This window comes from Saccopteryx leptura, chromosome 3, assembly GCF_036850995.1.
Source record: "Saccopteryx leptura isolate mSacLep1 chromosome 3, mSacLep1_pri_phased_curated, whole genome shotgun sequence".
Lineage (NCBI taxonomy): Eukaryota > Metazoa > Chordata > Mammalia > Chiroptera > Emballonuridae > Saccopteryx > Saccopteryx leptura.
Window position 1 is genome coordinate 339309437 of NC_089505.1, and position 26864 is coordinate 339336300.

Genomic DNA, 26864 nt, shown 5'->3' on the forward strand with positions numbered 1-26864 from the left:
GGAACTCTCACACCCCTTAGGTTAGCACACAAGACACCCTAGTGCCTTCCTCCAGACTTATCAGTACCACTCACTGACCTTTATGAGCCCACCTCCTGGTTCTATCAAAAGAACATACTTGTTCCCCCAATCCCTGATAACACCTCCCACCTTCATCTCACATCTAGGAGACCACTATCTGATTATTCAGAGCTCGTGCAAGCATCACCTTCTAAGAGAAACTTTCTCCACAGTCAGTCTGATTTTCATATTTCCCCCATTGTGCATGCTTTCTCAAAACACTTAAAATACATGTAATCACTGATTTACTCATCTCTCTTCTCCTAATAGACTAGCTCCTGTAGGGAAGGGAAAATGAACAATCTATTCAAGACTGTTTCCCTGGCCACTAGCAGAGTCTTATGAGTTCAAATACCAAGTAGTTTCAAGTCACATTACCTCTACAGCCATGATGATAATAGCAGCTTTCTTTTTGATTGTTGAATTGGCAGGAAGATTTATTAAAGAATGTACACCCATTCCAAGACTACTGATAGGTGGAAGATCAAGCCAATCTGGATCCCTTATCCCTCCCATGCAATCTTTGGCCATTGGGTAGATAGTACCATTTCCATCTCGAAGAATAATAGGCGACTCCTATAACAGAGAAAAAATACTAAAATTTGGTTACCAATAAAAATGTATTATCTGATTTTTACAATAGGTACATCTGTTTTTTAAATTATACTAGTAATAGATATGCTAGTAATAATGATCTAATAAGAAATCTAGTATTCAAATGAGCTGAAAATTCTAAATTTTTCAATCGTTTAACAAGCAAATTAAGAGTCAGACTCTAAGCTCCACAAAAAATAACAATGTTGTCATCATGTCACTTTTCAAAAGCAAAAATAAGCCTCTGTACCTGTCCAGCAGTGAAAATGGCTACATTTCTCTCATTCTGACCAAGGAAAGCAATGCTGCTTGTAGGGAAATTATTTTCCTGTTCTGCTTTTCCTGTAGCAAGATCAAAGATACAGTACCGTACCCAATTTCCAGTCTTCAAAACAGCATGCACACCTTCAGAAACATATAAATATAAAAGAAAATTGTTACATGTCTTTAATCTCTTCCAAATTTTGACCTCTCTGGCTACATTTGTAAATCAATTCCAACAAGACACACTTTATTCCATTACAATATACACAGGGAAAAACAGCTGTCAAATGCCCCAAACCACTTCATTCTGTTCATTTACTGCCCACGTGTTAAGGGAACATTGATGATGCCATTTGAAAAATCTACAGAATCTTTACCTTTGGAATCTACATTCACTGCTAATATTTCTGTTTTTTCAGGTATACAAAGCTTTTTAGGACTCCTTTGGAAACAATCAGGAACTTTTGGTGTTCCACCAGTTTTGACAACCTAAATGAAACAAAAGGAACTTATTCTAAAATTCTGTAACATCCTCAAGGAGTCAGTCCCCATATTCACCTGCTCAGGGAGCCCTCCACACTTACCTGCAGTTCATCGATTCTAAGTAACCGACAGTCCTGCAGGAGAGAGGAAGGGTCCGCATCGGAGCCCGAGCTGCTCTGACAGTTCGTGTTACTGGACGTTCCTGGAAACTTCACAGCAACATAGGCACCATCCACTTTTAAAACCTAAAAATACAGGTAAATATGCTAAGTATTAATAATTTATATGAAATCAATATGCAAATGATATTCATTAAATCAATATAACATTGAGGCATCTAATTCCTTATGAGTATGTTTCTTCAATAATCACCACGCTATAAAATTAACCTGAACAGACTCAACAAAGTTTTGTTGTTGTTATTATTCAAGGCTTTTTTTCTGAAGAAAAATTAACCCACATAGCCAGTAATTAGTCTGTGGATATTTAGCAACCAAATAAAAAAGTTAAGTATAATCCACAAAATCCTTCTTTAATAGTTTAGTGCCCCGTAATGCAAAAGAACTTCTGCAATGATGCTAATGTCTTTACCTGCATTATCCAACAGGATAGCCATTAGCAGCTACTAAGCACTTGAAATGGAGCTTCTGTGACTGAGGAGCTCATTTTAATGTTATTTAATTTTACTGAAATTAATTAGCCACATATACAGCTAGAGGCTACGATATCGGAAAAACAGGTGTATAGTGTAATGCACAGGAAGACAAGTATAGGATTTGAAACCAGAATACTGAGTCCCATCTCTACTACATACTGCTTTTGATTTTGAGCCAGTGAGATCTTAGGAGAAGAAAGCTGTCCACAAACTACAGTTCTACTCTGAGACAAATGGAATAGAGTATGAAAAAGGTCTTTGTAAATTGCAGAGCACGGTGTATCTACTATTTCCTTTAAGTACAAATGAAAGACCATAATATTTCAGAAGTTAATGAGTAATCAGGAAAAACTTTACTTTGCAGATATTCACTTTGGTTTTAAGTCTATGTGGAGAGAAGTGAAATTAATGGCATTCCAGCTGGTAGATTCTACTAACTTGGTTTCCTAGAAGACATTCTCCAGGAAGAACAAAAGACAAAGTAAAACATGACTCAGAATAGTAAGATTTTAAAATGTTATGGAAGATGATCTCCATTAGAACTGTTTAATAGTTTCAAAGAATAAAGCATATCAAAAAGTAATATACCGGCCTGACCAGGCGGTGACACAGTGGGTAAAGCATTGAACTGGGATGCAGAAGACCCAGGTTCAAGACCCCAAGGTCGCTAGCTTGAGCGCAGGCTCATCTGGTTTGAGCGAAAGCTCACCAGCTTGAGCCCAAGGTCGCTGGCTCAAGCAAGGAGTTACTCGGTCTGCTGGAGGCCCGTGGTCAAGGCACATATGAGAAAGCAATCAATGAACAACTAAGGTGTTACAATGAGCAACGAAAACTAATGATTGATGCTTCTCATCTCTCCGTTCCTGTCTGGCTGTCCCTGTCTATCCCTCTCTCTAACTCTCTGTCTCTGTAAAAGAAAAAAAGAAAAATAAATAAAAAAAATAAAAATAAAGTAATATACCTCCTAATATACCTCTTTTGCAACTTTTCTGCAAATCTAAAATTATTACAAAATAACATAGTTTTAAAAAGCATCATAGTATAAACGCTAAAGGAAAACCATAGTATGTGGATTTCTGAGTTCAATTCCTGGTCAGGGAACACAGGGGAAGTGACCATCAGCTTCTCCACATACCACCACCCCCCTGTCTCTCCCTTCTCTCTCTTTCTTTTTCTCCCACAGCCATGACTCAATTGATTCAAGCAGTGGCCCCAGTGCTGAAGAGGGCTCCCTGGAACCTCCTGACTCAGGTGCTAAAAATAGCTCAGTTGCCAAGCAACAGCCCAAGATGGGCAGAGCATCAGCCTGTAGGAGGCTTGCTAGGTGGATCCTGGTAGGGGTTCATGCGGGAGTCTATCCTTCTGTCTCCCTTCTGGCAACTTAAATAAATAAATAACAAAGGAAAAACATAATAACTATCTGTTTATCTGTCACACATACGAGGAGACACCTGCATCAGTTTAAGAGATGGGACTTAAAGAGATCACTGAAGGTGAGAAATAAAGGAGCTTTGAAGAAAGAATGATGAACACTCACCAACCATAAATTCTTAGATAACCGATACCATTTAAATTCTATTAGTAATTAATTCTCAGATATTCTGAACCCACCTTGCCAACAGGAACATTCTTAACATCTTCCACAAAAACGACTTCCCGAAGAGACCATTGCTCTTCATTCACTTTTTCCTCCTCTTTTGGGGCAGGGGTGGACCGTCGTCGTTCTTAGACAACAACAAAATGGTAAGTACCAAAAAGAAAATGTAAAAGAGACTTTATAGATTTCATCTAAATATATGAAAAAAAGATCATTTGTAAAGGGATACATAATTAAAATATATAAATTAAAATTTCTAAATTGAGGTCTTATGATCAACTTCCACTCCTAATGAATTCATAGTGAAAAACAGCCTTATTAGTTAAATGTCTAACAATATTAACACTACTACAACCAAGTGCAAGGAAGAATTGCAAAGCATTTTGGACCCTCAAAATTAGGGCTACCTACACAAGGTTTTTAAAAAGAAAGATGTGTTGGGCTGTTCTTAAAACTATCACATAGCTATTAAAGTTTAACTTTCAATTTCAAGTGCAAAGCAACTATACTGTAAAATACATTTATGGTGAGGTGTTTAAAAAAACCAACTCTTAAAATCTAAAGTGCAACAGTAAGTCTAGGTTTATAAATTCTACAAATTCTAAGCAAAAGTTGTGACTGAGCCATAGCCAGTTTACAGTAACATTCTCAAAAAGCTGGGAAGATATCATGGTAGTGGAGTTATTTAATGCTATTACTGCAATGAGTTTCACATATTGTAAAAAATTATAATGCTCAAAAACAAGAGAAATAGCACTGTAAACAATATTTCTTCATTTAAATAAAGCCATACATGCACCAAAAAAATCAAACCAGCAGAAACACAATTTATATAAAAAAAATATCACAAATGGTAGGAGTTGCCTCAAATCAGAAAGCAACTGGCCAGCGTGCACCACACATAAAACTTACTATACGGCATGGATGCACTGCTGGCAATCGAGGAGGCATCGCTGCAGGTGGACGCTGGAGATGGTGGAGGGCCCATTTCCGTTTTCACGGGTTCCTGCTTACTTTCAGGTCTGAGAGTAGAAATAGAATTCTCTTTATAATTAGGAAAATGATTATTAGAAACTTGTCAAGTGGTTTATTTTTAAGACTTAAAGTTTATTCTTATATAAGGGAATAAAATACACTGATCACAAAAATTAGGGGATCAGGGAACATGAGATACTCCAGTACTTTCAGCCTTTTGTATGGTGCATTTTCACCAATAAAATAAAAGTTGGTTTTGCATCTTATTTGCATAATCAAATAACTTTCTTTGATTTGTCATTTGCTTTTCTGATGTTCTTGTTTAATTAAAAAAATCAAGTGCTTCTTTTTTTAGTTTCATATTCATTTTGAAATATCCCCTAATTTTTGTGAGCAGTATATTAAAAACTTATACAAAATGGTATACTGTATTTCCACATGTATAAGACGCTCCCATGTATAAGACGCACCTTAATTGCAGGGCCCAAAATTTGAAAAATAAGTGTGTTACAGAAAGTTATTGAACTCAAGTTTTATTCATCATAAAATTCATACAACTCCTCATCACTATCAAAACTCCCATCCATTAGCTTGTCCTCATCTGTGCCTGATGACAAATCATGGTCTTCAACAATGAGTGCAAAAACAAGCACGAAAAAGTGCGAAATGCAAGTAAAAAAATCTATAACCACTGTATAAGACACACCCAGTTTTTAGGCCCCAGATGGGGGGGAGGTGTATCTTATACATGGGGTAATTTTAGGACTTATGGTACTGAAAAAAGATACACAATGCATACTTTAAATTTTTAGTCTTGTTTTAAAATAGGAAAGAAAAATATACCATATAAAGTTATCAACAACTTGGAACAACTCTTCATTCAGATAAGCCTTATCAAGGAATAACAATGAAAGCTACACTCAATTTATCAACATAGCTTTATCATAAGCCTCTTGAGCAAATAAGTTTCACATTTCAGAGAACACTTACTTGGACATAGCAATTTAACTGAAAAAAAAAAAGAGGTAATAAAGGCAAATTAAAAAGTCCACTAGAGTTCACTAATTTCTTGGAGTTCAAAGAAGAAACTCCACTCACAATGGTTTACCAAAATATATTCTTGAACCAATTGGTGGTGAACTATCACATGCTGTAACTAAAATGAGAAATTATAGGAGTAATGAACTACCCTTCTTCATTTAGTTATTTCATTAATCATAATTAAGATAACTATACCAACTATACAATATTTGACGGCTGCTAAAAACAAACATTTTAATTTATTTATTAATGGGCAGATGTCAATTTTTGGCCTAAAAAATCACGATTACTCAGAAATTGTTGTATATAGATCATCCTGGTATATATTATCATCAGGGCCATCATCTTAACCTAGCCCTCATCTCCTTACCCCACGCCTGGAACTTCATCTGAGTTTAGAAACAGTCCTCAGAAAACCAGTATTATTTTCACTAGCATCTTAGCAAAGTGCTCTGTGTAAGAACACATGAACAGCTGCTCATGCAAACCTCGTAACAGTGGAAGCAAGCTGATCCTCACTAATCCACTAGCAGGTGAATGTATTTCAATGAGTTACAAAGAAGTCAATTTGAATTGAAAATGATTATTTTTTTTAAAAAATGTTTATTTTATTGATTTTAGAGAGACTAAGGGAGAGAGAGAGCAGGAGATAGAAACATCTGTTCCTGTATGTGTCCTGACCAGGGATTGAATCAGCAACCTCTAAACCAGGCGTCCCCAAACTGCAGCCCCCTGAGGCCATTTATCCGGCCCCCACCGCACTTCCAGAAGGGGCACCTCTTTCATTGGTGGTCAGTGAGAGGAGCACTGTATGTGGCGGCCCTCCAACGGTCTGAGGGACAGTGAACTGGCCCCCTGTGTAAAAAGTTTGGGGATCCCTGCTCTAAACCAACTGAGTTATCCAGCCAGGGCAAAATTATTTTCTTCTTTTTTTATTTTTTTTCTTTAAAGCAAGAGGAGGAGAGATACAGAGACAGACTCCAGCATGAGCACCGACCAGGATCCACCCAGCAACCTCCCCCCAGTCTGGGGCCAATGCTCTGCCCATCTGGGGCCACAGGCAACCAAGTACTTTTTAGTGCCTGAGATAGAGGCTTGTTGGGGTCATCCTCAGTGCCCAGGGCAGATGTGCTCAAATCAATCAAGCCATAGCAGCAGGAAAGGAAGAAAGAGATAGAAATAGAAATAGAGATAGAGATAGAAATAGAGACAGAGACAGAGATAGAGATAGAGACAGAGACAGAGAAAGAGGAGGGGCAAAGGGTGGAGAAGCAGATGGTCACTTTTCCTATGTGCCCTGACTGGGAATCAAACCCAGGACTTCCACATTATCAGGTTGATGCTCTATCTCTGAGTCAACCAGTCAGGGCCTGATTAACTTCTTAACATTTAATTTCACTTAGCTGTTTCAATAAATTGAATAATATAGATGACAAATTTCAAGAAAGATCTTGAAAAAACTTCGTATGTACAAGATTCAAAAAGCATATTCTATTGTAATCTCATTTAAACTATTAATACACACCAAAAATATTTCAAATGTTCTTTACAAAGTTTTGTAAAATATTAAAATGTAATACTTTTATTTTTAGGGTTAAAAAATAATCAATGTAATTAAGAAGTCAATAAACCTGTTTTTTCAAAACAAGACGAAGCACTAAAACAACACACACAAAAACTTTAATTGAGCATAAATTATAGCTTTGACTTATTCAAGATTCTTTAACTTATTTAATGATAATCCCTGAGTTTCAGAATTTCGATTTGCATTTTTAACATTAAGAGGAATAGCAGCAATAGAGGTAGTAAATTCACAATCATTATATTTATTTGAGCAAACTAAAAAATTTTAGAACTTTAAAAACCTCTATGTATAGTAAAGTCCCAATCATTTCTTTTTAGTGTGTGTGTATGTGTGTATAAACACACACATATATTCAGAAAAAAGTACAAGAAAATATTTTAAAATGTTATTTCAGGAACGCGACATTAGTCTTTCATGTTTCTATTCACATATTTTTATAGGATTAAAAGAAATTATTTTAAAACTTTTATTAAAGTTTTTAAGTTCATATACCAAGTAACCAAATTATAATTCATATGAATATTTTTAAAGATGAGATGTTTCTAACAATACAAGTGTTAAGCTCTGTGTACTTGGCTCCCAAACCATAAGCAGGCCCCAGAATGTGGGCTATACACAATTCAGTAGTATTTCTGATTCTTTTTTTGTTTGTTTTTTGTTTTTATTTTTAAGTAAGAGGCAGGGAGGCAGAGAGACCCCCGCATGAGCCCCAAGCGAGATCCACCCACAAGCCCTCTACCGAGGCAATGATCTGCCTATCTGGGGCTACTGCTCTGTTGCTTGGCAACTGAGCTATATATTTTAGTGCCTGAAGCAAGGCCATGGACCCATCCTCAGTGCCCAGGAACAACTTTGCTCCAACCATTTGAGCCATGGCTGTGGGAGGGGGAAGAGAAGGGGAGAGGAGAGAGAGAAAGAGAGAAAAAGAAGGGGAAGAGGTGGAAAAGTAGATGGTCACTTCTCCTGTGTGCCCTGACTGGGAATCAAACCTGAGACTTCCACACACTGGGCAATGCTCTACTACAACCGACCAGGTCCTATTTCTGTTCACATATATTTCTAACCTATAAGTTTATAAATCCCTATGCAGAATTTTCCTCCCCAGCACAGTGACCTGAAAAACCAAATATCAAGATGCAAGCAAGATGTTAGTTAGAAACCAAGGTGATCAAAGAGGGAAAGGGGGAGGAAGTTGACCTACCATAGTAGGCTGAATACATTATTACTGCTATACAACACCTGCAAAAAACACTCTCTAACAACCAGACAACAAGAGAAACACCCACTTTTATTCTGGCCATTAAACATCAAAAACAATTAAAACATACAAATATTAATCAAAGAGCAAACAGTGTATTTTACCAATTCCTTCCCAAACTCCGGAGAACCTTAACAAGACCCCATCCTCTTAGCACTTTTCTGTGTCACCATACCTGAGTGTCCCTTGCTCACCACTCTCATGGAGAGCACAAACTATAGAAAGTGGTATAAAACCAGGATTAGTTAGGGTGTAGTACTTACTTAGCTTCAGTAGTTTTGCTAGCTTTGTCCATGCTTTTCAAGCTCTCCGGAGATCTAAGTTGAAATCTGCAGCTATCATTCATATTCCAAACTGACTCCATTAAGACACCCACTTTAGGAATCCCAGCACTAATTGAAAATGCAACTGCTCCAGCATGATAAAGAGGGTTATTTCTCAAGCATACCTGGCAAACAAAAGAAAAATCACCATCAGGATGACAAACTAGAAGAGTAATTTCAAAAATGTATAAAAATACAATATATAAAAAGTACACTGCTTCCTTGCTTTTACAAATATAATCTTACACAATCAAGAGGCAATAAAGCACTGACTTAAAGGTCTCCATTAAAAAAAATATTCTCCAAAGTAAGAAACAGGAATAATTTCAGCACATTTGCTAAAAATTAACTTTAAAATTTCAAGCAGCAAATACTCTGACGTTCTGCTGTAAGGACATAATAGAAATAGCAGAGTAGAAACAAACAAGGTCATTAGAAAACTGAAATGTGAACAAAACCATTACACATTTTGTCTGTTTTTTACAATTTGAAATATTTTCTTCCTTAATTCATGACACTATATAAGCTCTAGCACTTCATTCATATCTATTAATTTTTTTCCCCTAAAGAGAGGGATAAGGAAGGGGAGGAGAGTGAGAAGTGAGAAGCATCAACTTGTAGCTGCTTTAAGTTATTCACTGATTGCTTCTCGTGCCTTGATGGGGGGTGGGGTGGAGTACTCAAGCAGAGTACCCCTTGCTCAAGCCAGCGACCTTTGGGCTCAAGCCAGAGACCTCAGCATTCCAGGTCGACACTATATCCACTGCGCCTCCACAGGTCAGACATATCTATGATGTTTATTTTCCCCAGCAGACTTATTTTTTCCAGGCCAAAAGCTTCCTTGGATAATATAAGTTTTCTCTTAAATTAAAAGAGTATGTAGACATTAGTATTAGCAGTTAACTAAATTCAGGAGTGAACAATCTATATATTCTCACTGCCACGGAATACCCTGAAACCAATACCCTACAAGGCAGCCCTGTCAAGCACACTAACAATAGTTCCAAGAGATATGAACATTTCTGGAAATCACTTTTGATTTCTCTAATAGCCCAATCTTACTGAAACTCTGTTCAGTCATCCAATAATTAATGATTATGTTGTGGTTGACAGTGGCATATATGAAGCATGTTTTCTGGTGATTTAGAATTAAAGTAACACAGAAGAAGGTATACATTTGAGAAGTATGAGAACTGGAAATATTGGCAACAGTTATATCAAAGAATAGTTGCATATAACTAAATGTAGTTCTATAACCTCTAACAAATATTTCCTAAAAGCTAACTTCTTGAATAAGGTTATGTCTTGCTTTGATGTGACATAAAGGAAAGTTTAATCCACACATTTTCAGAAAAATCTGGTGGAAAGCATAAAGCCTAAAAAAGGACCAATAAGAAAGAAGACTATAACTGAAAGAGAAATATGGCAACACATAACAGAAGTTAGTTAATAATGCCTAATAAAAATAAATGCACCTTATGGACAAGGAGGTGTGTGTACCCAGGGTCCAGCATAAAACAAGATATACATTGAAAATACAGGCATACCTCAGAGATATTGTAGGTTCTGTTCTATACCACAATAAAGCTAGTATCACAATAAAGTGAGTCACACTAACTTTGGGGTTTCCCAGCACATATAAAAGTTGTTTATGTTTAACACAATAATACATATTGTAGTCTAGTAAGTGTGCAGTAGCTTTGCTTTTTTTTCTTTATTCATTTTATTTTATTATATTGTATTGTATTTTTTTTTTCTACAGACAGAAAGAGAGTCAGAGATGGGGATAGACAGGGACAGACAGGAATGGAGAGATGAGAAGCATCAATCATTAGTTTTTCATTGCGCATTGCAACACCTTAATTGTTCATTGATTGCTTTCTCATATGTGCCTTGACCGCAAGCCTTCAGCAGACCGAGTAACTCCTTGCTCGAGCCAGCGACCTTGGGCTCAAGCTGGTGAGCTTTTGCTCAAACCAGACGAGCCCTCGCTCAAGCTGGCAATCTCGGGGTCTCGAACCTGGGTCTTCCGCATCCCAGTCCAATGCTCTATCCACTGTGCCACCACCCGGTCAGGCTCTTTATTCATTTTAGAGAGGAGAGAGAGAGAGAGAAAGAAAGAGAGAGAGAGAGAGAGAGAGAGAGAGAGAGAGAGAAAGGGAGGAGGAACAAGAAGCATCAACTCCCGTATGTGCCTTGACCAGGTAAGTGGAGGGTTTTGAACCAGCAACCTCAACGTTCCAGGTTGACGCTTTATCCACTGCACCACCACAAATCTGGTGCAATAGCGTTGTTTCTAAAAAAAAGTATATATATTAATATATGTAATATTTTATTTAATAATTAATAATTATTAAATAAAATATACATTTTATAATATAATAATCCTTTACTGCTAAAATGCTAACCATCATGTGATCCCATAGGAAAAATGGTGCTGACAGACTTGCTTGATGCAGAGTTGCCACAAACCTTCAACTGTAAAAACAGTATCTGCAAAGTACAAGAAAACAAGGTATGCCTGTACATTTCTCTCAACAATTATGATCTTCAACTGTAGATGTAACAGAAAACTCCAAATGATCACCAATTCTTTCTGATATTAACACATGGATGTTCTCCTTATTCTGTGGTTGTGACTGTCTTAAACTTCCAGAATTGTATAGCTTCAAAACAAAACCTTAGGTCTACACCAAGTATTTTAGTATTTCAGCAATTTAGTGCCAAGCTAAATTAGCTTTTCTTCAGTATGTCTTTAAAGTATTTGTTCTGCCTGCCTGTCTATACTAGTGTCATCCTACATGGTAATAAGGCACTTGCTAGCACATCCTCTCTTACGTGAGTCCAGTGAACAAGGATCTCTGAGAACATCAGAAAGCAGTACTTGAACTAACTAGGAAAAGGGGCGTTCCAAGAGAGATCTGTCCAAAGAAACTGCCATACAATAATACGCTAAACAATAATATTCAAAATAGTGGAAAATTGCTGAAAACTTCCTTGTTGGAAGGCCAACAAAGGAATCAGAACAAGACAATGATGAGTTAAGACAAAAAATAGCCACAAATAAAAAAACTGCTCCATTTAAACTGGGTTTTGGAGAAAAGGAACAGGTAAAATAATTTTTTAAAACAGAAAATATAGTAACATTGTGTAGTGAAGAAAAAAAAAATAAAATGAAAGTGCAAGATGAGGAAATGAGCACATTATGTAAGAAAAACCACCATTTGTCTAAGAGCTGGGGATTAAAAAGTCCTTAAACATTCATTGCAGCACTTGCTATAATGACTACAAATACAAACATCAAGTTTATCCTGAAGATAAACTTCTATGAGAGTCTACTGAATTAGACATGTAACAATAGCCCTCAAACTCTTGGTATCAGAACACTTTTTCTCTATTAAACTACTGAGAACCTAAAAATCTTTGTTCATGTGGCTCATATCTAGTTGGTTTTTAATATTAGTAAATAAAACTGAGAAATTTAAAAATATTCATTTAACAGTAATAAATCCCATGTTAATATAAACAATTTTCGTGAATAACTACATTTTTAAAAAATCAGCGAGAAAAGTGGCATTATTTGTATTTCTGCAGCTCTTTTAGTATCTGATTTAATAGAACACAGCTAGATTCACACGTCTGCCTCTGCACTCAATGTGTTGTGATGTTACTGAGTCAACAATGAAGACAAGTCAGCCTCCCACAGGTTCCTAACTGGAGAAGGACGGACTCTGCAGACTCCTGGAGAGGGCTGAGAAGCCAGCGGGAGTATCAGAAAAATCACCTTCCATTAGACACCTAAAGGAACCTAAACCATCTGAGTCAAAAAACAGAAACTGGTGGAAATATGGATAATTTGACGAAGACTTCCGCCCCATGCTGATAATGTTCCCAGAGAGTAGCATGTTTTAAACAGCTTGGTCTTAAGAATCACCTGGAATGTGCATTAAACACAATGATGCATGGGCCCTACCCCCAGACAGAGTGAAGGAACATTCCGAGTAGGAGGCTCCCGACTCTGCTTGTAAGTACCACGTGATTCCTAAAGCCAGACAAATCTGGCAACCCTGCCTCAGAGGAAACCTCCTGACAGCGAGGCAGACGCTGTACGTTACTCAACTACTGAATAAAGAGTGATGTGCCCCATACATGCTACTGGAACCTGGTCCTTTAAATGACATTCATTTGTAAAGTTACCTATAGCAGAATTACCTACAGGGAAAGAAAATGATTTTGAAGAGAAACAATGTCCCTTAGGACAGGCTTAATTCCAGTCACATACCTGGGTACCAACAGTGATATTCGGCATCGAAGAAATACCAGCACTAGATTTGGGCTTTTTATTTTTTGCTCTAGCTTTCTCTAACATTTTTTTTCTTTGACTAAAAGGGACTACACCCCTGAAAAGAAAAAGCATATATTGGTCAAATAAGCAGAAAAAAAAAAAAAATTAAAGAAATCTGAAATTACACATTATTTAAGCATTTCTGGTATATTCCTTCTCTAGTATTTTTTGCTTCAGAATATTAACATGTTCAACTTATCCTTAATTTTAAGTTGATAAGAGGTTTAACTGGATCCATTTTCATTAAGCCTTTAGAATTAAAGTTTACAAGAAAATTTATCACCTGATATTTTGTTCCAATAATTGTATTTCATCAGATTTCCCTATATATTTATATTATTTCTGCCAATGCAAATCTACTGATGTCTCAAAACACAACAGAGAATACATTTACAGTGTCTTTCTAATAGTAAGGCACAGAATATTCATAAAATGAAATACTTTAATAACCCTTAAAATTACATTTTAAGTATTGCTGTTGAATGAAAAAGCACCCTATAACCTATGCTTTCAGTATGTAAAAGCAAGATGCTCATTTATGCACAAGAAAGAAAGATTAAAATGCCCCCAAATGTTAATAGTAGTTAGGGGTATAGGATTATAGATGACTTCTGTTTCTGCTTTATAATTTTATAAAATTTCATAATTATAGTCACTATGTATTTTTATAAGCTTTCCTTTTAAGGTATTTTTAATGTTACTTTGCTCAGTGAAATTTCCCTCTCTACAGAGCATATCCTTCTGCTGACCTTCTCGTGTTGGTATTCCTCTACTCAAAGTGCCTGCTTATGCACATAAAGCATTTACCGAGTCCCCCTCCCTGTGATACTCACCACCAATATAAATTGTTTTCTAGCTGGGCGCAGGTATAAAGGGCACAGCAATGTAAAGAAACTATCCTTTCACCTTGAAGTTCTGAGTAAGTCTGTGCAGTGTGCTCTAATTTAGAAGCCACAGAACTTAAAGTTTCATCCACCCATGTAGCAACCTAGAGATCAAAATATTAAAAGTTTAAACGGAAACACGTAATCTTTTCAAAAGAATTGTGGTCAAAATGCACTATGAACTAGAATTCTAAAATGTTTGAGCTAAATGCTACAAAAAAATGAGTAATTCAGGAAAGGTTTTTAATAAGACTAGATAGTAAAATACTTTCCTCACACACATAAATCAAAATAGCAGTTACTGAAATGAATGTCTGATGCCATGTAAGGCATTAATCAAAAGTAAATCAAAAGTAAACATCTGCTCCGACCATTTTTAAAAGAATTTAATGACTCTTTTAAAGCCAAACTGACAATGTGAAGTATAACATTCATACTTTTGCAATCTATAATGGAATCTCAAGTTACAATGCTTTTCCTATCTTTCAGCACTTACCTTGAATATTTTTTCCTTCTCTTAAAAGAAAGAAAATGGAAAAGGGAAAAGAAAACCAAAAATTTAAGCATAAAATATTCGATCAATGCAAAGTGTTTCATACCTTGTTATTTTCTGTAGCCACAGTTGCTCTTATGCTATTTGCAGACAGGAGGACTATCTTTTCATTGGTTAGCCCCAGAAACGTTGCTCGTGGATGATGTAATGAAGGATTCTTTGAAAGCGTAAGAAAAATGATCACCATTGTGTATGTTGATATGCAGACCCGGACAACGCAAGATTAATATAACATACCGGTGCATTTCTGTAAGGCTCAGATTCACTCCACTTCCACTGATAAAGTTCTCCTTTACAAGATTAATATAACATACCTGTGCATTTCTGTAAGGCTCAGATTCACTCCACTTCCACTGATAAAGTTCTCCTTTACTGCTAACAGCCAAAAGCTCAGAATATAGAGCCCCAATACAGATGAATTTTGTCCCATCCTATAAATAAAAATACAATGTATCCTCACTTCACACAATCTGGATTATGTGAACACATAAACCACAGCTATGAAAAGGGTTTATTTTAGCACAGTCTGCAAGGCCCTCTGTCGTGACCCAGCTCCCTCCCTCCAGTCACACTGGCCTTCTTCCTGCTCCTGGATTATGTCCACCAGGATCCCACCATGTCCTTGTTCCCTTTTTTTTTTTTTTTTTTTAATTTTTTTTATTTATTCATTTTTAGAGAGGAGAGAGAGACAGAGAGAGATAAGGGGGGAGGAGCTGGAAGCATCAACTCCCATATATGCCTTGACCAGGCAAGCCCAGGACCTTGAACCGGCAACCTCAGCGTTTCCAGGTTGACGCTTTACCCACTGTGCCACCACAGGTCAGGCTCCCTTGTTTCTTATGTGACTTATTCCCTCTCCTCAGTCAAGCCTGTTCACATGAGATCTTCTCTGACCATATTATGTACAAAACCACCACGTGCATATTTTATCGCCTTACTCTTTTTTTTTTGTTTGTTTGTTTGTTTGTTTGTATTTTTCTGAAGCTGGAAACGGGGAGAGACAGACAGACTCCCGCATGTGCCCGACAGGGATCCACCCGGCACGCCCACCAGGGGAGATGCTCTGCCCACCAGGGGGCGGTGCTCTGCCCATCTGGGGCGTTGCTCTGCTGCGACCAGAGCCACTCCAGCGACCAGAGCCACTCCAGCGCCTGGGGCAGAGGCCAAGGAGCCATCCCCAGCGCCCAGGCCATCTTTGCTCGAATGGAGCCTTGGCTGCGGGAGGGGAAGAGAGAGACAGAGAGGAAGGAGGGGGGGGGGGGTTGGAGATGCAAATGGGCGCCTCTCCTGTGTGCCCTGGCCGGGAATCGAACCCGGGACTTCTGCACGCCAGGCCGACGCTCTACCACTGAGCCAACCGGCCAGGGCCCGCCTTACTCTTTTTAATTCATAGCATTTCACACTTGACATATTAACTCGTTTATAGCCTATCTCACCGGATATAAGCTTTGTCTTGTTCACCACTGTATCCCCAATTCTTAGAACAGTGAACACAGTAGGTGAAGCAGAGAAAGTCAAGTGTCAAAACAGAAGTTTCCCTCCCTGTAAGCTCTTCCAAGCTCCTAAAACAAATGTCTGTGTTGGTTCTTAAGGTAAAAATTCATTTAGTTTTAAGGCAATGCACATGCAATGATTTAGAATGCAATTAAAGTACACAAAGCTTGGATAATAAATGTAAATAAACAATTCAATGATAATTTTTCAAATATAAGACCAATATGATCAGAGTCATGACTGTAATTGTGCTAAAAACAGATTTTAGCTCATACTTTTTGCTACTGGTCCATGCACTTCTCTCTTTGGAATTCTGGCTCCACGGTATGCTAAACTAAGGGAGTCTTTATGGTTTTCTGTCATATTGCAATCCTATTTGGTCACATGGGCCACAGTGCCCAGCTAAAGCCTGTGAAGTCTGGCAAGATTTTAAATGTAATAAAAGGTTATACTTTAAAGTTGTACAAAAAGAATAATAATTTTAGTCTATTTTACCAGACCAGTCAGCCTGAATCTCAGCCTCTATGTTATTAGCAGTTCCCCTCTTCCCCTCCCCATGGGTATCTGAAGAGCCCTGCCTGCCCTTCCCTCTGGCTGCGGCACCAGCCTCCACCTTCCCCACACTTCCTTCTCAATCCCCTGGTTCAAAGGATGGAATCACAGCAAGTGAGTCCAAAACTCAGATGCAACGTTGACTTAGTATATGACTTGAAGTAACTTAGGTAATTTCTCTGAACCTATTTCTTTACCTCTAAAACTGGTATAGTAACAACATATAAGGAGATGGGAAGGGTAAAAGCCAAACAAAGTAACATAAAGTGCACAGCACAGAGCCCAGCACAAGTAAGTGATCAAATCAATTCAATCATCATCACTCTGCCCCCCGCTTCATCTCCTACTCACCCAGAAAGCACAATCTTCCAGCATATTCGTACTTCTAAATTTATTTAAATGAAAAAATACCCTACCTCAGAAAAAGAAGTGTCCTTCTCTCCTACTTAAAGATAACCCCTGACACTAACACACACTGGATACAACCCTCTCTAGTATCCCAACAACCATCCAAGCTAACCTCTCCTTCAACCCTACTCACAGTAAAGTGAACTATCACTTGGCTGAATCACTTACCAGCTTTATTTAATAACTGTAATTGCACTTAAAACAGTCATATCAATGTGCTATGCATTCAATCAATCCAGCTTCTCTTTAAACTTCAATTCAAACCATTTGACTCTGGAACCATCAATCAGTTCTGGAACCTCTTTTCTCCCTTGTTTATAGGTTACTACCCTCTGTTGGTATTCCTCCGATCTTCGTGACTATTTCCTCCACTGCCTTTGCACCACCATGCACTCCCTGCCCCAGATTCTGTCCTTGTCTTTTAAACTCCCATAACATTGTCAAAACAAATTCATCATCTCCTCTAAACCAGCCTGTCACCTGTAGTCCCCACCCACCAGTCACTGTGTAAGAGAGACACATGGGAACCTGGGTACTCTCAACTCCTCCTTTTCTCTCCACAGTCTAGAGACTAGTGAACCAGTGGTGCACCTGTCTCAGATCCCTCTCCAATTCTTCCCTTCCTCTGACCCCACTGTCACTGCTTTGGTTGAGAGCCTCACGGTTCCTTTCTATTACAAATCTACCAATCTCTTTCCTCAATTCCAATAATGTTCGGCCTCTTGAAACCAAACCAAACAAAACCCCACCAATCTCATGTGATTCCGCTAAGAGCTTCACTTCTGGTGAGTGCAGAACAGCCTCTTACCTCTTTGGCAAGCTGTCCAGGTCCGAGTGTAGTCCTGGTCCATCTTGCTCTTCTACTCCCTACCACACAGCAGCAGTTCTAAATTCCCATTGCTCCCCAAACACATGGGGACCTTTCATGACTCTAGGCCCATGCTTGACATGTTTGGAATACCTTTATATCTGGGTGAACTCCCACTTAAAAATGCTGCTTGAATGTCATCCTCTCTATGAGTCTTTGCCAAATCTATGAGGTTGTATTAGTCATTCCCCACTCTGAGCTCCTAAGCATTGTCTTCTCACTGTTAGTCTATCACTGATCACACTGTAAATGTATTACAAGGTATGTGAGTGCTTGTCTTCCCTGCTGAATTTCCTATGGGAGGGCCCCTACCATATTACCTCTACATTCCCAAAGGCCAGCCTGGCACATGGCACATGGCACATGGCGAGAGCCCACTGATAACTAATGAACAAATGAATCTACATTTCAACTTCTTCAGGTGAATATCTTGCCAGCAGTACGATCCTGAACAAACCATCTCGATGACAAAAACATGATGCATAAGGTCCTCTTAGAACTGACTTGTCTATACCCTTCAAGGGCGAGCCAACACTCCCCAGGGTAGTGAAATTCTGAAGGGGTCAAATGAACCCTAAAGGCCTTGGAAACCCACTATGGCAAATGTGGATGGACGGCACAACCACCAGCCAAAGACAAACAACAGAAAAATCACCTACTGCTTCTTGTCTGCTTTAGATTTGTATGTAGAGAAACACAAAACCACCAAATAGACACAAAAAAACAGTATTTTTAGCTCGCTCATTTCACAATGTCATAGAAAACAATGCTTTCATTGTTTTTAATGAAAGACTACCAGCTGCTTCTGAACAAGTCCAAGGCCTGCTTCAACCCAACTTGAAAGTTGTTTCCTGAAAGATCAGTAGTTTATCTCTAACAAAAATAAAATCATTAGAGGTTAAATCTAATTAGTAAATTTGCAACTGTCTGAATAACAGTAAATGGGTCATCAATCAAATTAGAAACTCTTCCCCAAAGGGAGAGAAAAACTTAAAAATATAATGGAAATTAGCTTGTGGCCAAAGGTTAAAAATAAGTCACCCAGCCCAGCAACATGAACTCCTACTACTTACATCATCTACATTCAGTAATTATTATTTTGAAAAGATTAGTCTTTCTATTCCTAAATTTCTTCCCACAAAACTTGGTTTCCATCTTATTTACTTTTGTAAATTTGCCTACTATCAGCAAATAATAGTTTTCCCATTAAGTACCAGCTCCAACAACAATGTACTCAATGTACTATATGTTATGGTTCAAGTGAATGGACTACAACTACTAGTTACACTGCAATTTGGTCAGCTGTACTTATACACTATTTCTCCTTGCCTACTTTTCCATATTATCCTTGTGCCTGCTGTCTTCTCCTTTTTAAGACCATTTCTCCTTTATCTCTTATTTCATTATTAAATTACACACCTAGCTGACTCTGAACAGATCTTCCCGGAAACTTCCCAGTGTCAATTAAAAACAACAAAGTCCTCTCCCACCCAATCCCCACATCTGGAACCCTGCAGGGGAAGCAGTATGACCAACAAGTTTGATCAACTGGTTCCAACAATGAGGCTGTTCCAAACAGCTAAGGGGCCAAACGTCATGGAACTATTTCCTCTCAAAAGCATTCAGAGAAACTGAGAAGAATAACATGCACTCTGTCATTCAAAAGGCTAGCAGGATTAAATCTTACTTCCCTCAGACTATATGAAAATACTCAGAAAAGTAAGGGATATAGCTGTAAATTAACAGTGCAGACTTGCTGAACCAGTTCTTTTTCTTCATCACCCACCATACACCTCTCACCAAGCTCTTCGAGAGCTTCCTGAAAAGAATGCATGCATTCTTTAAATGGAAACGGATTGTTTTGGGATAGGGCACAAAGTGACATTTTTATGTTCAGCTCTAGCAGATTTACTTCACATGGGTTTCTGTGTTATTTTTCTCCTTCCTCTCCCTTCAACACTTATATTCAACTCTTATCTTTGCATTCTACTTTTTATTTTTATTTATTTATTTATTTACTCTGCAAGAGAGACAGACAAGAAGGGAGAGAGATAGAAACATCAAGTCTTCATTGAGGCACCTTAGTTGTTCACTGGTTGCTTTTTCATATGTGCCTTGACCAGGGAGAGGGAAGGGCTCCAGTCAAGCCAGTAATCCCTTTGCTCAAGCCAGCGACCTTGGGCTCAAGCCAGCGACCTTAGGCTCAAACCAGCAACCTTGGCTCAAGTCAGCAACCTTGGGTTCAGGCCAGCAACCTTGGGCTCAAACCAACAACCTTTGGGCTCAAGCCTGCAACCATGGGGTCATGTTTATGATCCCACGGTCAAGCTGGATGAGCCCGCATTCAAGCTGGCAACTCCAAGGTTTTGAACTTGGGTCCTCTGTATCCCAAGCTGACTCTCTATCCAGTGCTCCACTGCCTGGTCAGGGACATTCCACTTTTAACAGTCTTTGTTACTACTATGATTGCATTTTTCCCATTAGAAATGTCACTTTGGATTCTTGTTGAAAATAATTACAATTTACATATTCACATATATAGTTACATGAACACATTCAACAACACAAAGCTAAATTTCTAGTCTGAGAAAAGTAAATTGTGAAAAAAATTAGAAGTGAAAATGAAGCCATATTAGATAATCACCTAACTGAAAGATTTCATCTTCTTATAAAAGTAACTGAATTAATCAAAGCTCCTTCCAGAAATGTCGAGTACAATAAGCAAAGAGAGGGAAAGACAGGAATGGGTGAGAGAGAAATGGAGGAGGGGGGAAGAGAGGGCTAATTGAGAGGGAGAGCTAAATGGGGTAAAGGGGAGACAGCACAATAAGAAAGTTGATATTTTTGGTAATACTATTCAGAAACCAGTATAAACTTGGCTAGTTTATACATCACGAACCTGAACTTAAAGGCACAGATTTAAACAGTCCCTCCACTTCTTAACTTTGGTACATAGAGACTGCCTTTTAATTTCCTATTATGGTAAATTATTATTGTAATAAAATGTTTCCATTACTTGAATCTAGTCTAGTCAGAAAAGGGGCATGGTCTGTATCTCTTTCAGTTTAGGCCCTATTCTCTACTCGTAGAGACCTGGCACACAAAACTACGGCCACATAGACTACTTGGAGTATCGAAACCCACTGGGTTCTCTCACCTTCTATGACCTACAGCAGCTTCCTGTTCTCTCTGTGGAACAGGGCCCTGCAAGAACCTGCTCTTCGCACTTTACACATACTAATTCATTTAGTGCTCATGACAACACACAAGGCAAAATCCATTATTATCCTCATCTTATAGATGGAAAACCAAAGGACCAGGGAGGTTACAGAATTTGACCAATAGCCAGTAAGTGGCAGAACCATAATATAAAAACGACAGCAGTCTGGCTCCAGGGCCCACCCTCAGCAATTACTGTGTAGCCTCCTGCGACTCCCCCAAAGCTTCTTCTACCTAATTCTAATTACTGTACCTACTTGAAAATATTAACATTTTTCTGCCTTCCTACAAAATTCTCACTGTAACACCTAAGTAAAAAGCCTAGCACATAATACACATTTAATCAAAGCTACTAAATTAACACTGATTTAATTACCTACACACCTGTCTTCATGGAGCTTTCAACTTCCTATGCTTTTATACCAGTTTTGACATTTTCAAGGAATAATTCACAGAAATACTTAAAAGTTTGTTTATCTGAAATATTTTCCATTTAAGATTATATTGCAAAGCCTTAAAGAAAAGAGAACATTTCACCATTAAAAGGGGGTTTACTAGCCTACATAACAGTAGAATTTTGAAGAAGTGATTGTTCCTCTGCATGAGGTGAGAAAGTCGGTACTAATCCAGATAATATACCAATGGAATTGCACGGTAACCAAAGCTAGAATGAAAAAACTATGGGTATTAACCAGATTTACAATCTAAAAATATTAGGTTAGGTCATTTTCAAAATGAAGCTGGGAAGCATATTTTTAGAGAGACAGAGAGATTACTCTGATGGAGAACATGCTGACATCTCCCTGAACTCCTCACCTAACTCCCCATCCCCTGTGGAGCCTTCCCCCAAATCTTCTGCTCCTCAGGAATCACTGCCCTATTTTGGAGGCCCGCCTATTTTGAAGGACCTATATGGTCCTGCATATTCTGTTCCTTTACATGGTATTTATCTTATGTCCCTGTAAGACATTTTTGCATATTGTCCTAAAGTTACTTGAAGGCAAGTTCTTTTTACCCTTTACTGACTGTACACTCTCTTTCTGAATGTAGCAGCCGTGGAAATTTGCTGATAACTGACGATGTTTAATAGTTTAATTAGGCTTAAGCTATTTTCTTTCCCTACATTAATTTTTTTGATGTTTAAACCTCAATCATTAATGAATAAAAAGGGGTTCTTTTTCAATGACAATATTTTAAATTGGGTATTTAATAGGGAAAAAAGGTATAGCATGGATACACTATTTCACATACTTCTATTCCTCCCTCAGTCAATGTCCAAATAAACCAAGGTCTTGTGCAGTGTCAAGATTTCATGATGCACTCAATAACTATCTCTGAAAACAATTTGTACCTAAAAATGTGCCTATCAGAGTAAAGGCAAACACACTGGCTAAATCTAGCAGTGGGTGGTACACTGGCCAAGGGAAAAGCTTGCTAAACTTGTACTTATCAAAACCCTTTCAATAATCAAAATTAACAGATAAAGAAGCCTAGACTAATATATATGTGATATCACTATTAAAATAAGATTTGTGAGTCTTCTGTGACTGCCTGCCAATAGGGCAGGCACAGCCCTAACATGATCCAGGCAAGAGAAACAGGAAATGTACTAAACAAACAAAAAAAAGCCCAGTTGTTTAAGTCACCTTCTACCATATAAAATGAAAGTAAACTTTGGAAATTTCTAGTTTTAAGGAAATAAGTAAAAGAATTCCATTCAGGGAAAATCTGTCAGCTGCCAAAGAAACCAGAATAACCTTTTGCTTACAAAGAAGCTGATTAAAATTCATGTTCCTTCTTGCATTCAAGTTCTCTGCATGAGCTGAATATAGAAGAAAATAATGAAACTACGTCAAGATTCACAATAGCTATAAAAAAATAAGCAAATTCAGAAAGTTAGATATTTTCTTTTACTGTCCCAAATTCAAAGAAAGGAAAGAAATCCTATGATAATCTTATCTGTTAAGAGATTAACCTTAAAGTTTTTATCTATTTACCTTACTTCTACTTAGGAAAATTTCCTGCCCAACTGATTCCAGAAATAAGAAGAAAGAAGCACTCCCAAAAAGAGGTAAGGAACATATGGCTTCCTAAAAGGCCCTCTGAAGATCAATTACCCTTCACTTAAGACACTGAAACCTACACACCATCAACAGGATGCATCAACTCTGTTTCATTTGTGGCAGTGATGAATTCTTAAAGATTAAAATCATCTGAACTGGATGCTTTCCAGGAGTCAGTCATTGGACTTCTCAGGATGCAGAGCAGAATGCCCGCAACCCGTTCCTGGTCAGCCTGTTTTGTCTCCCACAGCATTCAGAGCAAAGAGCCTGTCAGAATTCACTGCCATACAAAGGGACAGTTAACTAATCAAAGAAAACACACATCCCTAATCCTGCCCTGACATGCATGCTTGTGTCTAAATGACTACAACCTTGCACTGGGGTCCTTGAAACTGGGGTCCATGGGACATTACAAAACAAACCCTATCAGAGATACACCATCAGTTACTGGTCTGATCATCACCAGAGAAGAAGTCCTAAAACAGAATGCTGATGTATTATCTGGAACTACTATTCCAATCTCTGAGTTACTTCACCAAGTAGAAGAAAATAGCACCACTGAAACACATCTAACAGGACTCATGTAGTGCCAAATAAATTGGTTCTGCTTATATTTTAAACAAAACAAAAATGTCACTTTGTGTCGCTGTTTTGTTTTTTTTATTTACAGTAGTACAAAACTCTGAAATATAACAGAAACCCTTCTTTGAGGGGTAGGGGGTTGCAGGTAATCTATTTAAATGAAAAGGGTGGGGATTTTTTCCACATACCTTATCAGGCCACCACTGCAAGTCTTCTCCTAGAGATACTGGACTCTGAACAGGCGTATTCTTCTTATCCAAGTTTGGCTCTCCTTCCTTGCTGGTAGAGCCCCTCTCATTATCAAATGAGGCTCCATCAAGCCACCTTCGTTCACGTAAACGTAAAACGGATTCACGTTCACGCAACAGCTCAGAGTCTCTCTCTAAGGGAAGAAGGAGAACTGGTATGCAATTGGGTCACACCAGTGGGATAAAAGTAAGCCACTCTCTAGTAAAGACCCTTCGGGATGCAACTAACAGCAGTTTATCTACTCACAAAAATTTAATGTATTTCTAATAAGTCTGACATGCAACATTCAAAACATTAACTCTTTCAAGTAAATATATAATAAACTAGTATTTAGAACTATGAAATTCCAACTACATGTGTTTAAAGCAGAATTACTTTATTTTAAACTAAACTCTGAATTTTTTAAATGGAGTTTAAATTTTTTGGCTTTCATTAAAAACGCTTATCATAATTTTTTTTATCTTTTAGAAAATGTGCATAAATTAGAATTCCAACACATTAGATACATATGTAAACCAGAAGTGTTTCTCAGAATGTCTTCTATTAGTTAAAATAAATAAAAACCCTACAGGAAAAAACTTGAAGTGGTTAAACTACTAACATTAACCATAAAACTTTTGATAACCCAAGCCCTTGTTTAGAGTAATTTTATAAGCTGGATATTTTTTTGTGTAAGTCATATTTTAAAATTTTTGAGAAGCCAGACTTTTTTTCCATTTAAAAATATTTTTAAAAACACTATTAAGTTAAGCTATATAAAACTGCCATCAGTGAAGGTATCAGCAAGTACCAGCAATTTCATATGGTTCAAACTAAAAGTAATGCCTACTTCATAGAATGAGCTAAGGAAAAGCAAAAGGGAAAAATTTACCAGGAGTTATTTGTGTTAGATACTAAACACTTGAAATTGCAATACTTGATGCATTTAAGGCAGTAAAATATACACTTATTTAAATTTTTAAGCTATTACATAGTAGGTTCAGTGTATTATAAGATCACAGGTTTGTTTTAAAGCTTTTTTAAGTACTAGGTATCTGCAACAAGATCTTAATATAACATGGCATCTTTTTCAGTTTAGTGAAGATCAGCAAATAATATAGCTGGTTGTTACTGAATAAGCAGTTTTACATTCTGAAAAGTAAAAACATTGACTTGATAAAATTAAAATGCAAACTATACCAACATAGACAGAGAAAGTCTTATACTTATATGATTTCAAAATCTTTCTAACCTCTACTATATCTTCTAAAATAGCATTTTAATAAGCTAAACATTTCTGTATATTTATTATTAGCCAATCCCATTATAATAAGGTTTTTTCACTCTTCCACTTAACCAGGAATTAAAATTAATAGAATAATCACTTTATTTTAATCAAATAAACTAGAGACTGTTTTCTGAATGCTGCATGTCACTATAAAGTAGAATTCTGCTTTTAGTTTAAAATCTATAATCCTATTTAAAAATAGTTAAGTAAGTCACAAACCTTAATGATATTCCACAATGTAAATAAAGACCGTATCTAAAGATTTTGTGGCTCTTTGAAATCAAAATAACTAGTTTTAATGTCAAAGCATCCAAAAGCACTAATAAGTAATTAACTTCATCTACTGTAATATTAAAAGGTCAAATATGGTAAGTTTTACCACTCTCTCTCCATACAGCCAGCCAATGACCACAAAAAAATAAATGCAAAATTACCTCGAGATGAGCCTAGCCTGGAAAGGGATGAACGACGAAATGAAGGGTACCCAAAATAGCTAATGTCTTCAGAAAACATGGCATCCGCATCAATAATGACACTTGGGTGGGCAGAATGAATATCAGCGTCAAGAAGAGACATAAGATCCTCTACAAAGAGAAACAAAAATAAAGCATAAATAGAGAAAACATCTGCAGACTACTGAAAGACTTCTACAAATTAAAACAGATTAAAATCAGGAGTGACTGACATTGCCTGAAGGGGAAAAAAGCAGTAACCACCTAGGAAATAAAGTGCACATTCTTAACAAAGATTTGAAGGAGCATCAAATGCATGTCTACTGCTTCTGCTAACTATTAAATAATCACAGGAAAATAAGATCTCTATGTAAGATACTTGTGACACCAAGAAAATAATAGTCAAAATTTAAATACAGTTCAGTTAAGACACATTCAGTAATAAGGGCATCAAAAACCAACATCCCAGAGTCATCTGTCAGCCAGTGAGAAAACCATGCAAAGATATCCATTTGTTTATTGGGGACCAAACACATATACACAGAGCAAAGGCATTTCCCCATCTTCCCTTAAAAAGAATTTTATAATAAAAAAACACTCCAGTGAGCTTTGGCTGGTTAGCTCAGTTGGCTAGAGTTGTCCCCAAACACCAAGGTGGCAGGTTTGATCCCCAATCAGGACATATATAAGAAGCAACCAATGAACATACAACTAAGTAGAACAACAAATGAATATTTTCTTCTCTCTCCCTTCCTCTCTCTCTCTCTAAAATCAATTTAACAAATAATAAATAAAACACTACAGTGAGAAATACCTACCATCTAGAAATTAGTCAGAATATTCATTGTACTTTAAAATTCCATTCCCCAGTTTAAAAAATATCTCTCCCTCCAGAGATTAGTAAACCATGATGGTGATCCACCAACCTCCAGGCAAGTAAGATTCACTGGCTGTATCATCCCCATCATCTCCATCTTCATCATCCCGGCTAAGTAAATTATTTACAGCAAGGTTTACATCAAGATTTGTTCGCTGAAGTTCCCGAATAATAACACTTCTGGATTTGCCTTGTAAAACGACTTGAGCCTGAAAT

At 37.4% G+C, this 26864-nt stretch overlaps 1 protein-coding gene across 6 annotated transcripts in view; it reads right to left on the reverse strand.

Annotated features, from left to right (window-relative positions):
• Positions 1–26864, reverse strand: part of UBR5 (ubiquitin protein ligase E3 component n-recognin 5) — a 141885-nt gene that overhangs the window by 54904 nt on the left and 60117 nt on the right. For 4 of the 6 annotated variants that reach the window (XM_066379260.1, XM_066379257.1, XM_066379258.1 and 1 more), the window contains exons 7-20: positions 26698–26857; positions 25754–25903; positions 23992–24203; positions 14932–15048; positions 14664–14774; positions 14014–14168; positions 13118–13235; positions 8776–8960; positions 4566–4675; positions 3668–3780; positions 1503–1646; positions 1296–1407; positions 905–1059; positions 439–636 (exon numbers count right to left, since the gene is read on the reverse strand). In XM_066379260.1, the coding sequence (XP_066235357.1) occupies positions 439–636; positions 905–1059; positions 1296–1407; positions 1503–1646; positions 3668–3780; positions 4566–4675; positions 8776–8960; positions 13118–13235; positions 14014–14168; positions 14664–14774; positions 14932–15048; positions 23992–24203; positions 25754–25903; positions 26698–26857 (2040 nt within the window). The remainder of the gene's footprint in view (positions 1–438; positions 637–904; positions 1060–1295; positions 1408–1502; positions 1647–3667; positions 3781–4565; positions 4676–8775; positions 8961–13117; positions 13236–14013; positions 14169–14663; positions 14775–14931; positions 15049–23991; positions 24204–25753; positions 25904–26697; positions 26858–26864) is intronic. The other 2 variants (XM_066379261.1, XM_066379262.1) reach the window with 1 other exon arrangement.